Genomic DNA, 13,316 nt, shown 5'->3' with positions numbered 1-13,316 from the left:
TGTCTTCCATCACAAGGAACTCTCTGCCCCCTGGGGTCGAGAGACCCCACCCTTTTCCCAAGCTGAAGCCGCAGAGCATTGAGGTACCAGCCAGATGTCTTCTCACAAAGGACCTGTGGTGGCCCAGGGCAGTGGGGCTCCTGCCGGGAACAGGGAGGCGGACACGGTGGAGCTGGCTGAGCTGGGCCCCCTGCTAGAGGAGCAGGGCAAGCGGGGCGTTGCCAGCCCAACCAAAGTAAGTTGTCCCCCCAGGGCCCGCCTCTCCCCTTAGGCCTGTCGGTCTCCCCAAGGGACTCTCCCTACCCCAGTCCTCATCACGCTGTAGTGTAGCTCTTTTTATCTGTTTTTCCCACTAAGCGGTTGCTTATACCCCAGTGCTTAGCACAAGACCTGAAATCCTGCAAGTGACCAGTGCCTGTCTGTGGTTGAAGCAAGGAAGCAGTCAGGCAAGATTAGGCTGGGCTTCGTATAATGAACAAACAAAAACCCCTGTAGCGAGTGAAGTAAGCCAAAAAGAGAAAAACAAATACCGTATGCTAACACATATATACGGAACCTAAAAAAAATGGTTCTGAAGAACCTAGGGGCAGGACAGGAATAAAGACGCAGATGTAGAGAATGGACTTGAGGACACGGAGAGGGGGAAGGGGAAGCTGAGACGAAGTGAGAGAGTGGCATGGACATATATACACTACCAAATGTAAAACAGAGAGCTAGTGGGAAGCAGCCGCATAGCACAGGGAGATCAACTCGGTGCTTTGTGACCACCTAGAGGGGTGGGATAGGGAGGGTGGGAGGGAGATGCAAGAGAGAGGAGAGATGGAGATGTATGTATATGTATAGCTGATTCACTTTGTTATACAGCAGAAGCTAACACAACAGTGTAAAGCAGTTATACTCCAATAAAGATGTTAAAAAAAAAAGCCAGCGTGTAGCTTTGACGAGGTAGAAGTCTCTCTCGTAGAGAGAGAGTGCTTGGAAGTAGCCGCCACGGGCTGGTGTGGACGCTGCACCTGGGCAGGCACCTGTCATGCTCTTCCATCTCATTCTTACTGTGTCGCCGAGGGGCGGGGCTGGGGGAGCAGGGCCCACCCTTCCTGAAAGCACCTGGCAGCGCTTCATGCACATCGGTGTGGTCTTTTCATTTTGCCTGAGCAAAATTGCAGTAGCATTGCCACCCTGAGTGAAACTAAGGACTCTGTCACGGAGGGGGAGAGGGGTCTGCATCAGTCTGTGTCGTGAAATCTAAGAGGAAGCATCACAGGGGAAAGAACAGCCGGGAGGAGGAGCTGCTGTCCGCACACGGCCCAGAGCCTCTCCTTGGGAGGCGAGGGCTGTCGAGCTGCACACTGTGTGTCAGGCTTCTGTGCAGCTCGGGAGGGCCTGCAGCTTCTTTCGCGGAACCAGTTCTGAGGCCCTGCTTCTCCTGGGAGCTGCTGTGGATGCAGAGTTTCAGTCACCGTGGCATCCCCAGAGCCAGAGAACAGAGAACTGCACAGATTTAAATTGTTAGGGGAATCTCTGAAACTCTGTCTTTTTCATTCTTTTGAGCATTCAGTGATCTGGAAGAGAGAAATATTCGGGAAAATGGGGCAAGTTCAGAACCGCTGTCTTAGCGATAAGCGTGGGCTGTTGGGACTTGCAGAGCATGTAGGCCTGGTGCGCTAGTCCCGTGTGCCTCGGGTGCCAGTCTCCATCCGTCTGTCCCCCGTGTGCTGCGTTGGGCTTTCGCTCCAGCATTTACAGAGTTGTAAACTCGTGCACCGTCATGCCGTAGGAGAAAAGGCCACAAGGCCAGAGTGTGGGAGAGAGGCTGGGCAGAGGGCAGTGAGTTGGGGTTTCTCTGGATCGCTCACTCTGGACTAGGGAACTCCTGGGGTGTGTGGTTCCTTCGTTTCTGCAGGCCGAAGGAGAGCGGGCACGCGCAGTGCCTCAGGAAGAGGAGGAGGAGGTGCGGGTGCTGACGCTGCCCCTGCAAGCCCACCATGCCATGGAGAAGATGGAGGAGTTTGTGTACAAGGTCCTGTCCTGGAAGGGGGAGGGCAGGCTCACCTGGGCTCCCTGCACCTGGCGGGCACGCCCTGGCGGGGAGAGCTTTCGCTCCTGTGCGTGGGCTTGCTTTCCTTTACGGTGAAGTAAATCAAGGGGAATCTGGCTAAATTTTTACTGCCTACTGTGTTGGCCTTGCTCAGAATATATTCTAAAACAGGAGTTCTTAACGTTTTTGCTATCAGTCCCTTTGGCAGCCATCAAAATATTAGAATGTGATACGGTAACATGGCACCTTTATTAATACGTTAGCTATGCATGACAAGCTATAATGTATTTTATTAGAATTTATCATTTCTAAGTGGTAACCAGTAGAAACAATATTTTGATATCTGCAAAACTAGTGTATGAAAATATCTGATTTCTATTGGTGACAGAGTCACAAATTCTAATACTAGACTTGCTCACATTTACAACTGAGGGAAATGTTAAATTTAGTTAGAAGTGATTGAAAATAAAAATTTTTTTTCCATCCATATTTCCAACACTGTCCATTGTCCATACGTCCCAGGTTAAGAAGCCCTGCTCTGAAAAGTCATAGGCTCAACCCAGTAAGAACGTAGTATCTAAAGGGGGGAAAGGATGGACAGGCGGCCACCAGAGTCTCTGGGGGCAGAGGGGCAGAGGGGTAAATGTATATTTTTAAAACCATATATATAATTTCTATTTCCTTGTTTTCATTCACTACATCTACTGAATTTTAAAACTCAAGTAGCTGAAGGGAGGTCCTGCCATATTCTCTTTAAAGACTGAGAAACACTTATCTACTTACCTAAGCATATCCAGGTGAACTATCATGACACAGGACAAAGCCATTCACGAGCCGTCGGTCCTGGGGTGGCCTCGCTCGTGCTGTGTCTTGGCTTCTCTGGCCCCAGGCTGGCCCCACCGTTCCCTGGGCCCCTCTGGAGCCAGGCTGACGCTCTCCTTCACCCCTTGTCCTTGGGGTGGCTCGCGTCCTCGGGGCCCCGCTCAGAGAGTGTGTGGTTGCAGGTCTGGGAGGGGCGCTGGAGGGTCATCCCATACGACGTGCTCCCCGACTGGCTGCAGGACAACGACTACCTGCTGCACGGCCACAGGCCGCCCATGCCCTCCTTCCGCGCCTGCTTCCAGAGCATCTTCCGCATCCACACGGAGACCGGCAACATTTGGACCCACCTGCTTGGTGAGTGGTCTGGGTGGAGGATCGGACTTTCTGTCTCCTTAAACACCAGCACTTGTACAGCCTTTGTCCACGGGAAAGAAAAGCAACGTTGTTGTGACAGTTTGACAGCTGGCGTCGTGCCTTTAAACTACCAGTGAGCTTGCTGGGCCCTTCGTCGCTGGTCTGTAAGGCGGGGGTGGGGGGCCTAGAAGCAGAGGAGATGACGTCCTCTGTGGTCAGAACCGTCCCCGGTGCAGGCAGCTCCTCCCACTTCACAGTCCCCGCGGTAGAAACAAAACGCCAGCATTTCAGAGGATGCTCTTTCTGTCTGGGTTTGTGTGACGGGTGCGGTTTTCTCCAGAAGTTGTCGACCGCGGTGCCCACGGCTCAACCTGTAGCTTTAGTGCTGGCTTAAATCACCACACCTTGCCTTTTTCCTCAGGCCTCTTCTCTCCGTCCTGTAGGTTTTGTGCTGTTTCTCTTTCTGGGAATCCTGACCATGCTGAGACCAAACATGTACTTCATGGCCCCCCTTCAGGAGAAGGTGGTGTTCGGGATGTTCTTCCTGGGCGCGGTGCTCTGCCTCAGCTTCTCCTGGCTCTTTCACACCGTCTATTGTCACTCAGAGAAGGTCTCTCGGACCTTTTCCAAGTGAGTGAGAAGAACGTCGGTAGGGACACCTTGTGATCCAGGTGCTGGCAGGGTCCTGGAAACTCCAGCAACTCCTGAAGATTCCCTAATGTGCCAGAGGAAGGGCTTTCTGTTTTGCGGGTATAAGAGGATCAGGAAACTTTTCTCTTTTTTTTTTTTTTTTTTTTTTTTTTTTTTTTTTGCGGTATGTGGACCTCTCAGTGTTGTGGCCTCTCCCGTTGCGGAGCACAGGCTGCAGACGCGCAGGCTCAGCAGCCATGGCTCACGGGCCCGGCCTCTCCGCAGCATGTGGGATCTTCCCAGACCGGGGCACGAACCCGCGTCCCCTGCATCGGCAGGCGGACTCTCAACCACTGCACCACCAGGGAAGCCCAGGAAACTTTTCTCTTAAGTCCTTCGTGAGAAGTTTCACTGCAGCCTCCTCAACAGATGGAGCTTAGTTGTGGGTATATTTTCTCCCTGTGCAGTGCTGCCCTTTGTGAAACTTTGGGTACCAGTGGGCTGCTCTCTCGGACCGAGTACCCAGTCCTGTCCTACCTTCCTGGTGGTCCAAGCCGTTCAGGACGTGGCAAAGTTTCTGTGCTTCATCCTGCTGGAGCTCCGACCCACCGGTCCAGTAAAGCTTATTTTTGCTGCCCACATATTGCTGGAAGCCTCAGATGTCCATTCTCTAAGGCTCTCCTTATTCCCCAGTTCTGAGCCTGGAGTTCTGTTTGTTTGCTTTTTTTGTTGTTGGTGGTGGTGGTTTTGGAGGTGATGGTGAGTTATTTTGTTTTTCTCAGTAACACCAGTAACAAGAATACATTTTTATCTTTAAGAAGTTGACTAAAACAGAACAGTACACCTTAATAATACTCCCAATTTAAGGGTTTTGTTTTTAGAACTCAACCTATCAGAACAGGGGAATACTCAGAGCCTTTCCTGTGTGGAAGCTGGAGACTGGCTGGACTGATGAAATTCCTGAATTTAAGTATCCATGAGGGGGATGTAGCTGTTCACAGCCAGCGGAAAGGGATACAGTTCAGACTTTTCCACTGCAAAATAGAAGTGCTTGACCTCATGGGATTTTGATTCAGGATATAGGACAGATCGTATGGGAAGTGAGGGGCTGGGGGTGGTCACATCTGAGAGCCGCCGGAGAACAGAAAGAACCAGCTAAACAAGCCCTAGGAGCTCTTCACTTCTTCCACTGCTCCGCTCATTCTGTGGCTCTTTTCAGGCTGGACTACTCAGGGATCGCCCTGCTCATCATGGGGAGCTTCGTGCCCTGGCTCTATTACTCCTTCTACTGCTCCCCACAGCCACGGCTCATCTACCTCTCCAGCGTCTGTGTCCTGGGCATCTCTGCCATCATTGTGGCCCAGTGGGACCGGTTTGCCACTCCTAAGCACCGGCAGACAAGAGCAGGTGGGTCGGAAGACATAAACCTCATAGGTATTTGGACCTTGAGCCCAAGGGGGTCAACCCTGGAGCCCCACCCAGACCCTGTTCTGTGTTTAGAACTTTCAAAACAGCGTGCATTTTCAAAGCTCAGTTCTCCCCCAGGTTTCGTACTATTTCAGTAACATGTTAATAGGACAGATAATTACCAACCTGGTCAATGAGCTACAAGTATAGAAATGACTGCTCTTATATTTGGTTTGAGGAAGTTAAAAAATGTACAAAGCAGTCATTTTAGTGACCTGAGGGTCACTGAGCTCAGTGCTGAGCTCAAACCAAGGGGCTAAAATTAAACCACCCAAAGTTATTTTACTAAGAAATGGAAGGCTTTGCTTGGTAAGTAAAATACCTTGGGCATAAACACTGTTACCAAGTAACATGATGGCTGTGAGCATAAACATCTTCCTGTTGTCTCATCCAGACTCAAGCTTTATTACTCGCAGCAACACATCGATTAGCACTAGTCGTCGGTCCCTTTAGACTTAACATCTGCTGTGTTTTAACCTTCATTTAAAATAATTAAGTATTCATCAAGTGCCAACCATGTGCCAGACTGATGCTTTACCAAGGCCGTCTGCAGAAACAGAGAGGCAGTCCCTGCCCTGCGGTTGCGTGTACGGTGGTGGTGTTGAGCCGGCACCCGTTCTGTCTGTCCGTTTATTTACTTTTTGTCCAGTGGCCACTGACGACTTCCAGTCTGGGTCTCTCTGTCTCCTCAGGAGGTCAGGGTCCTGACCTTAATGGGAAGCCTGTCTTGCTCCTCCCTGGCTGGCAAACCACCTGAGGCCTCACCGTGTCAGTTCTGTACCCAAGGCAGGCATCAGGAAGTTCTGACCTACATGGTCGCCTAGGCTGCTTCACGGATAGTTAAGAATGTGAGACGTTTGTTCTTGGCTCCTTAGGAGGGAAGAGCTATATCCGCATCTACACAGCCTTCTTCCCGTTCTGAATGTTAAAGGAGTGTCTGCTGAGTGTTCTCCATCTTGCGCTCAGTTTCCAATAAACATGTACCGTTCACCAGAAAGTAGCTCATCAGAGTGAGATAGCAGTGCCTTCCAAGTGGTACTGTTTCCATGCCTGACGCTCTTGTGTCTGCTTTGTTCAGGGGTGTTCCTGGGGCTTGGCTTGAGCGGCGTCGTGCCCACCATGCACTTTACGATCGCGGAGGGCTTTGTCAAGGCCACCACGGTGGGGCAGATGGGCTGGTTCTTCCTCATGGCTGTGATGTACATCGCCGGGGCCGGCCTTTATGCCGCGCGGATTCCTGAGCGCTTCTTCCCTGGAAAATTCGACATATGGGTAAAAAGAAACGACGCTTCAGTGGGGCCCGTGGTGGTGAGACCGGCCCACAGGTAGAGCTCGGAGTCAGAGGCAGTGAGAGACACGGGTCAGGTAGTGTCTGGGGGTGCACACGAGTTCCTACATGCATGTCCGTGCATGTAGGTGGGAAAATGGCTGGGAGGGGAGTGAGCGATAGTAACATTTTGGCGTATCCCTGACAGGGCTTAAAGATTTTTTTCTCCAACAAATCTGCCACTTTTATGATATAAAAAACTTTAGGGAGGAACGAGGAGAGGCGAGTGCCTTCTCCACCGCCTCCAGCCTTCCGTGCCATCACCCTGAGGCCCCTCTCTTGTGTCCCTGCAGTTCCAGTCTCATCAGATCTTCCACGTCCTGGTGGTGGCAGCCGCCTTCGTCCACTTCTACGGGGTCTCCAACCTTCAGGAGTTCCGATATGGCCTGGAAGGGGGCTGTACTGACGACTCCCTCCTCTGAGCCGCCCCGCAAGGGCACAGCAGGAACTTCCCAAGTGCTTTTAAAATAACTTCTTTGCTGAAGTGAGAGGAAGAGTCTGAGTTGTCTTGTTTCTAGAAGAAACCTCTTAGAGAATTCAGAACCAACCGAGCTTCAGCCCACTTCACACTCACTGGGCAATAAACTCTCCATTCCCTCGCTGAGAGCAGTGGGGATGGGCAGGCGTGGCCGCGACCCCCTCGGTAAGGCGACTACTGTCCCCTCGCAGAGACGGGGCTTTGAAGCTCATGTTGAGATTTTACCCCTCCTCCAACCGTTCTGGGGAAAAATGATGGACTGGGACTTTTCAGAAATTCTGTTTCTGGAAGAAACTGTCCCTCCCTCACCCCCGTCTTGACTTTGTAACCTGGCTTATAACAGGCCATCCGTTTTTGTAGCACACTTTTGAGAAACAATTACAACCTCGTCCATCTTTCTAGGGCCTGGACTTGCTCACACAGCAGGAAGAGCAAAGCCACCAACTTTTACACAGCCGGCTAATCATGGAAGTGTGTCCAGGCTTCAAATAACTTGAGTTTTAATGTTTTCTTGGCAGAGTAATGTAAAATTAAAGTGGGGAAAGATATTTAATATTTAATACTAAGCTTTAAAAAGAAACCTGCTATCATTGCTATGTATCTTGATGCAAAGACTATGATGATAATAAAGGAGTACAGAAGACACTTGGCATTCAAAGATTTAACACGTGTGGTCTCAGCTATTTGCACGTAAGTCCAAAGGATTAAAACCAGTAAAATCATTGCAGATTCTGCTGAGGCACAAATCTGAATCATAGGTATTGACAGGCTGGCGTGTGCGGGCCAGCGAATGAGCCTAACTGAACTCCTAGCACATGCTGCTCCAGGCCACTTTACGTGTCTCCACTTAGCGCACAGACATTTCCTGGAGAAGTTGGTGTCATGCTGCAGTAGAGTTCAGTAATTAGAAGACACCCACCTGTGAGCATCAAAGGTCTACTACATGATATTAATACTCTAGACTTTAGTTCTTTTAAAACTGCCCTGATTAAGGTCTCGTCAAGAGGTTATTCCATGCCTTTTTGTGCCTTTGCAAATTTTCCCCAGCCTGACAACGAGTTCCGTTCATTGGATGCAAAAGGCCTACAGTAGTCACTTCTGAGCTAGTGTAGGCATTGGACGGGAATCTTTTTTTTTTTTAATTTAATTTCTGGCTACGCCAGTCTTAGTTGCAGCACGAGGGATCTTCGTTGCAGCATGCAGATTTCTTAGTTGCAGCATGTGGATTCTTAGTTGTGGCATGTATGCGGGATCTAGTTCCCTGACTAGGGATCGAACCCGGGCCCCTTGCATTGAGAGTGTGCAGTCTTACCCACTGGACCACCAGGGAAGTCCCCAGATGGGAATCTTCTTGAGTTACAGAGTTGGGTTCACTTTAAGGGTCAAATCTGTACAACTAGGAGAACAAGTGATCTTTTTAAAAAATAATCCAACTAGGCCAACAAATCTCTATCTCCGGTGGTAATCAGGGAAATGTAAATTAAAACCAAACTGATAAACCATTTTACTCCTACCAGATGGGCACAAATTAAAAGTCCTAAGACTGAGTGTTGGTATGGATGTGAAGCAGACCAGATGCTGCTGGTGGAACCATAGGACCACTATGGACATGGTGGAGTATACATGTCATAACATTCAAACATTACATGAAACAATACAATGTGAGATGCATCTGGTATCTATCCTAGGTTACTTCATTTAAAAAATGCTGGTTCTGGGGTTTCCCTGGTGGCACAGTGGTTGAGAATCCGCCTGCCAACGCAGGGTACACGGGTTCGAGCCCTGGTCTGGGAAGATCCCACATGACGCAGAGCAACTAAGCCTGTGTGCCACAACTACTGAGCCTGTGCTCTAGAGCCCGCGAGCCACAACTACTGAAGCCCACACACCTAGAGCCCGTGCTCCGCGACGAGAGGCCACCGCAATGAGAAGTCCGTGCACCACAATGAATAGTGGCCCCCGCTTGCCGCAACTGAAGAAAGCCCATGCACAGCGACACAGCCAAAAATAAATAAATTTTTTTAAAATGCTGGTCTGACCCACTAAGTTTCATAACTCATCAATGGGTCACAACTCACATTCTGAAAAAAAATTACCCTTGAGAAACTTAGCTTGTACTAACAGATTCATTGTAGCTTTGCCTAGTAGCAACATACTACAGACAAGCCAACCGTCCAGAACTTTGAGTGGAAAAATAAATCTTGGTTTATTCTTATGCTGAAACACTATTTAGCAGTGAGAGCTAGTTACAGTGATGACAACATGGTTGAATCTCAAGATTCGGAGGAGGGAGTGGGGCTACTTGGAGTAATATATCTGGTGTGATTGCACTGATGTACTACTGTTCTGAAATGTGCAAAGTTAATGATAGCTTAAGGGTATAAACATGGTAAATACTTTAAAAAAGGAAATGTTAATTCAGAAAAATGGCTATACCTCTGAAGGGGAAAGGACAGGGTAACACACTGGGTATTTCTAAAGTAAAGCTTGTGTTTATTAAATTGGAGGTGCATACCTGGGTATTCTTTATACTGTGATCACTTTTTCTTGCATATATAGTAAGTATATCTGTTTAATACAAAACATTTTTAAGTTTAAAAAAGTACTTAGGGAGCTGATAGCAGAAGTCTCAAACTGCTGACCTGCAGGCCGCAAACATTCACAAACATGACCTGTTTGGAAACAGTCAGCCTCGGCCCAATAGCGGCTGTGTCTTTACAGAGGGCTGCACTCTCAGGTTCATCCTCGGCCCTACCCAGCAGTGTGGTCATCTGCTTGGACCCCGGAGGTATCTGAGTTTGCAACCACTAGTATAGAAAGAACTGGAAGGAAATGGACCACATCTGGTCCAACTCCACCCATGTTGTACTTGAGGAAATATGAGACCCCTAGCAATTGGTGAGACCCCATGTGTATGTGCTTCATCATCTTCCAGTAGACAGGACCAGGGAAACAGTCTGAGTGAGACATCTTCTTTGATGTCTTGAGCATCTTCTTTGTACTTTTCATGTTATTTTATGTCTTTATTTTTAACTCTGTTAAGTAGGTGGTATTATCCCATTCCACAGATGAAGAAATTAAGGCCCCAAAAGACCAAAACTTTTTCACAACATGACAGGATTGCAGTATCTGAATCCAGATCATTCTGACTTAAACCCCAGGTTCTAAAGCCTCAGATCATTTAAAAATCCTGATTTCACTATCCCTTCCCTTTACCAAAACTAACTAGCAGCAGGTGAATATTACCTTCTTTCTCTAACTGCATGCTATGGTTCATGCACTTCCTAAATACTTGTTGAGGACCTGCGGTGTGCTAGGCAATACAGGAGAAAAGTAAGTGATGACAGAAACATTGATAAGTTTTGATTAAAGAGAGGCCAAGAATAAAAGCTAAGAATCTGACTCTATCCTCTTCCTATCAATAAGTAAACAATTTGGGAAGAGACTAATCTGTAGCTATAGAACATCTATTGTCTTGCAATCTAAGAAAGGTTCAGCACAGCCCTATGTTTGGGAGAAGTCCTTGATGTAAAAGCGGCTCACAGAGGAGTCCCATCTCCCCCAGAAAGTGCCTTCCTTAGTATCTGTGTTATCACTGGTCAGGGGCAGGAACCAGCCCTTGGGAGGCATGAGGTAGGCCTGGGTGCAAATTCACAATGAATTTCAAAGCAGCAATCGGGGCCCTGCTATGATTACATTCAGTAATTAAGAGGCGCATTCTCATTTCTGCCATACTCTGGTGGCACAAAAATGCAACGCACTCTGCCTAGCTGGTTTAGAGATTTGACCTATATTCTACGTACTTGATCTAGAGTTCCACAGCACATCCCCGTTTTTCCTCACTGAAACCCTTCACTAGCTGTAAACACCCAGAGTCATCCCTGGAGTCCAAACAAAAAGGGCAATGTGTGGAACCTGGGTGATTGACTCACCTCATCCAGACACAGCCCTCCAACAACGGACTTAAGAAATTCAGAATCAGTCTGGGCTGTAGCGCAGAGTCAGATGTCCAAACGACTAGAAATATTCTCACTTGAGGACCGTGTTCCCACAACTTAAGCACTTCAGGGCGTGCTAGGGCTGTGCCCTTGAAGAAAACAGAAGCCTGAACTAGTTCCCACAGTGCTGGCTTTCTTGCTAGCAGTTTCTCCATCTTTTACTCTCAGGAAAAGCAGTGCGCATATTCTAAACAAAGCCTCTTTTATTAAGTTCCCTCTCATATTTGGAAAAACTCAGTTTAGCAGCCAGGAATTAGGCAATATCATTAAAGCATGTGGGTGCTATTCTGCAACCAGAAAACAAGGGATTATTTTAATTTAAATTATACATATTTTTAATTCACATGATGCAAAATTCAAAAGGCATAAAAATATATAGAGGAAAAAATCTCCCTCCTGCCCTGTCTCCCAACCAACCAGTTCCTCTCTCCAAAGAAACTGTTACTACTCTATTTTGTATTATTCCAAATGCAATTTTTATACATGTACAGGCAAATACGACTATTTATATTTCCCCAACCTTTTCACACAACTAATAGCAAAGTATGCACAGTTTTCTCAACTTCATGGTATTGAACTGTATGGATGTACTATACGTTACTGAACCAGTCCCCTACTGATGGGCGTTAAACTTGTTTTAAGTACAATCTACAAACAACCTTGCACACACATCATTTTACATGTGTGTGAATGTATACACAGGATAGATTTATTAAAATCGCTGTTAAAGGATATCTGCATTCATCATTTTGGTGAACTTTTCCAAAATGCCCCCCATAAAACTTGTACCAATCCTGCACTCACAATATGTAAATCAGAGAATTTTAGATCAGAGATACGATATGAGGGACGGAAACACTACGTAAAATTAGACTGCTACCCACTTGGCTATAGTTTTATTATCCCTAAAGAATCAAAGGCCCCACAGAGGAAAACAGTACAAACACAACTGGTTTGGACCTTCACATGAATTGAATCAAGGAACCTCATTCCCTTCTGCACTACTGAGATAAGTGTGCCGAAATCGATCAGAAGCTCCGCATCCAAGAGCTGTGAAAGGCAGCAGAAGCAGAATAGGGAGATGAAGACTCCTGGGACTTCTAAGAAGATCCTTCGCAATCTCCCTCGCAGTGTGCAGCTTCTAGAGACCGCAAGTTCCTTCCATTTAACTGTCTCGGAGTGCAGAAGCAGAGGAGAACCACCCAGTGGTGATGACAGGCCCGACTGTGATGCAGAGAACGCTGAAGTCCATGGTCGAAGGACTCAGAGGATTCTCAGCACAGTGATGGTCGGCCCGAAAAGGCCATTGTGGACAATGGAAGTGAAGAAATCGGAAGCCTCCGTGGGTTTTCTCGATGTAAGAGGGCTCCTGAATACCTGTCAGGTAAAACACGCCCTGCAGTCAGCCCCTTAGCTTAGAAATCTTTGGAATCCTCTCAGTCCGCCGCGCCTCGCGGCCCTGGGGAACATCGTCTCAGCCGGTAACCTGGCTGGGGCTGCACCCAGGCACTCGCGCACGAAGCCCCCTCCGCCCCCAGTTCGCCACCCCCAGTCATCCAAACCCTCCTCGCTGCTTTCTCCAGGCTCGCACAAGCCGGCAATGCACACCCGCGGGTCAAGTGACGTGACCACTCACGTGACAGGTCGGGCGTGACGTCATCACCGCGCGCGGCCGCCGGGACCGCGCCGGAGCCTCCGGGTCGGGGCGGCGGCGCTTGGGTTGTTCCCGGGCCGCCCGCTCGCCCCGCGCCCAGCCCACGGGCCGGAGCGCAGGTGAGTGGCCCGGGGGCGGCGGCCGACGCCCTTCCCTCTCGCCCCTCCCACCGTCGTCCCCTCCGGGCGAGGAGGAGACTACTGGCGTGCAGCGCCCAGACCTCCGCCTGCAGGCTGTCGGGTAGGACAGCATCGCTCCTCACCCGCCGGGAAGGCGGCCCCTCCGCAATTCGACGCCGCCCAAGGCTTCCGCGGCGCAGCCGCTCCACCAGGAGGCTCGCGGGAGCCCTGGGCCAGGTCACCTCGGGGCGGAGGGCGGAGGTCGAGAACCCCGGGAGGGAGACCGAGCCGCGTTGGGGTAGCGTTGGTTTGACAGGCCGAGCCAGGTCGTAACCCCCCCGAGAAGGTCTTCACCGTAAAGTGGGGCGGGGGGGGGGGGGTCTGTGCAGACCTTTCTCACATCTCCAGAGGTGAAACTAAGTTGGCTTA

At 49.3% G+C, this 13,316-nt stretch overlaps 2 protein-coding genes across 2 annotated transcripts in view; both read left to right on the top strand.

Moving 5' to 3' along the window:
* ADIPOR1 (adiponectin receptor 1) lies at positions 1 to 7,779 on the top strand. The gene is made up of 7 exons (XM_007456160.1): positions 1 to 235; positions 1,904 to 2,020; positions 3,043 to 3,214; positions 3,658 to 3,844; positions 5,064 to 5,251; positions 6,390 to 6,583; positions 6,932 to 7,779. The coding sequence occupies exons 1-7, from the start codon at positions 95 to 97 to the stop codon at positions 7,058 to 7,060; spliced, it is 1,128 nt and encodes a 375-aa protein (XP_007456222.1). The 5' UTR covers positions 1 to 94; the 3' UTR covers positions 7,061 to 7,779.
* Positions 7,780 to 12,429: 4,650 nt separating this feature from the next.
* KLHL12 (kelch like family member 12) overlaps positions 12,430 to 13,316 on the top strand; it is a 28,054-nt gene continuing 27,167 nt past the window's right edge. Inside the window, exon 1 of the mRNA XM_007456159.1 lies at positions 12,430 to 12,494. Within this exon, the coding sequence (XP_007456221.1) occupies positions 12,430 to 12,494 (65 nt within the window). The remainder of the gene's footprint in view (positions 12,495 to 13,316) is intronic.

This window comes from Lipotes vexillifer, unplaced genomic scaffold (genome assembly GCF_000442215.2).
Source record: "Lipotes vexillifer unplaced genomic scaffold, Lipotes_vexillifer_v1.1 scaffold1201, whole genome shotgun sequence".
NCBI lineage: Eukaryota > Metazoa > Chordata > Mammalia > Artiodactyla > Lipotidae > Lipotes > Lipotes vexillifer.
Note: the sequence above shows the minus strand (reverse complement) of the source record. Positions and strands in the feature narration are given on the sequence as shown.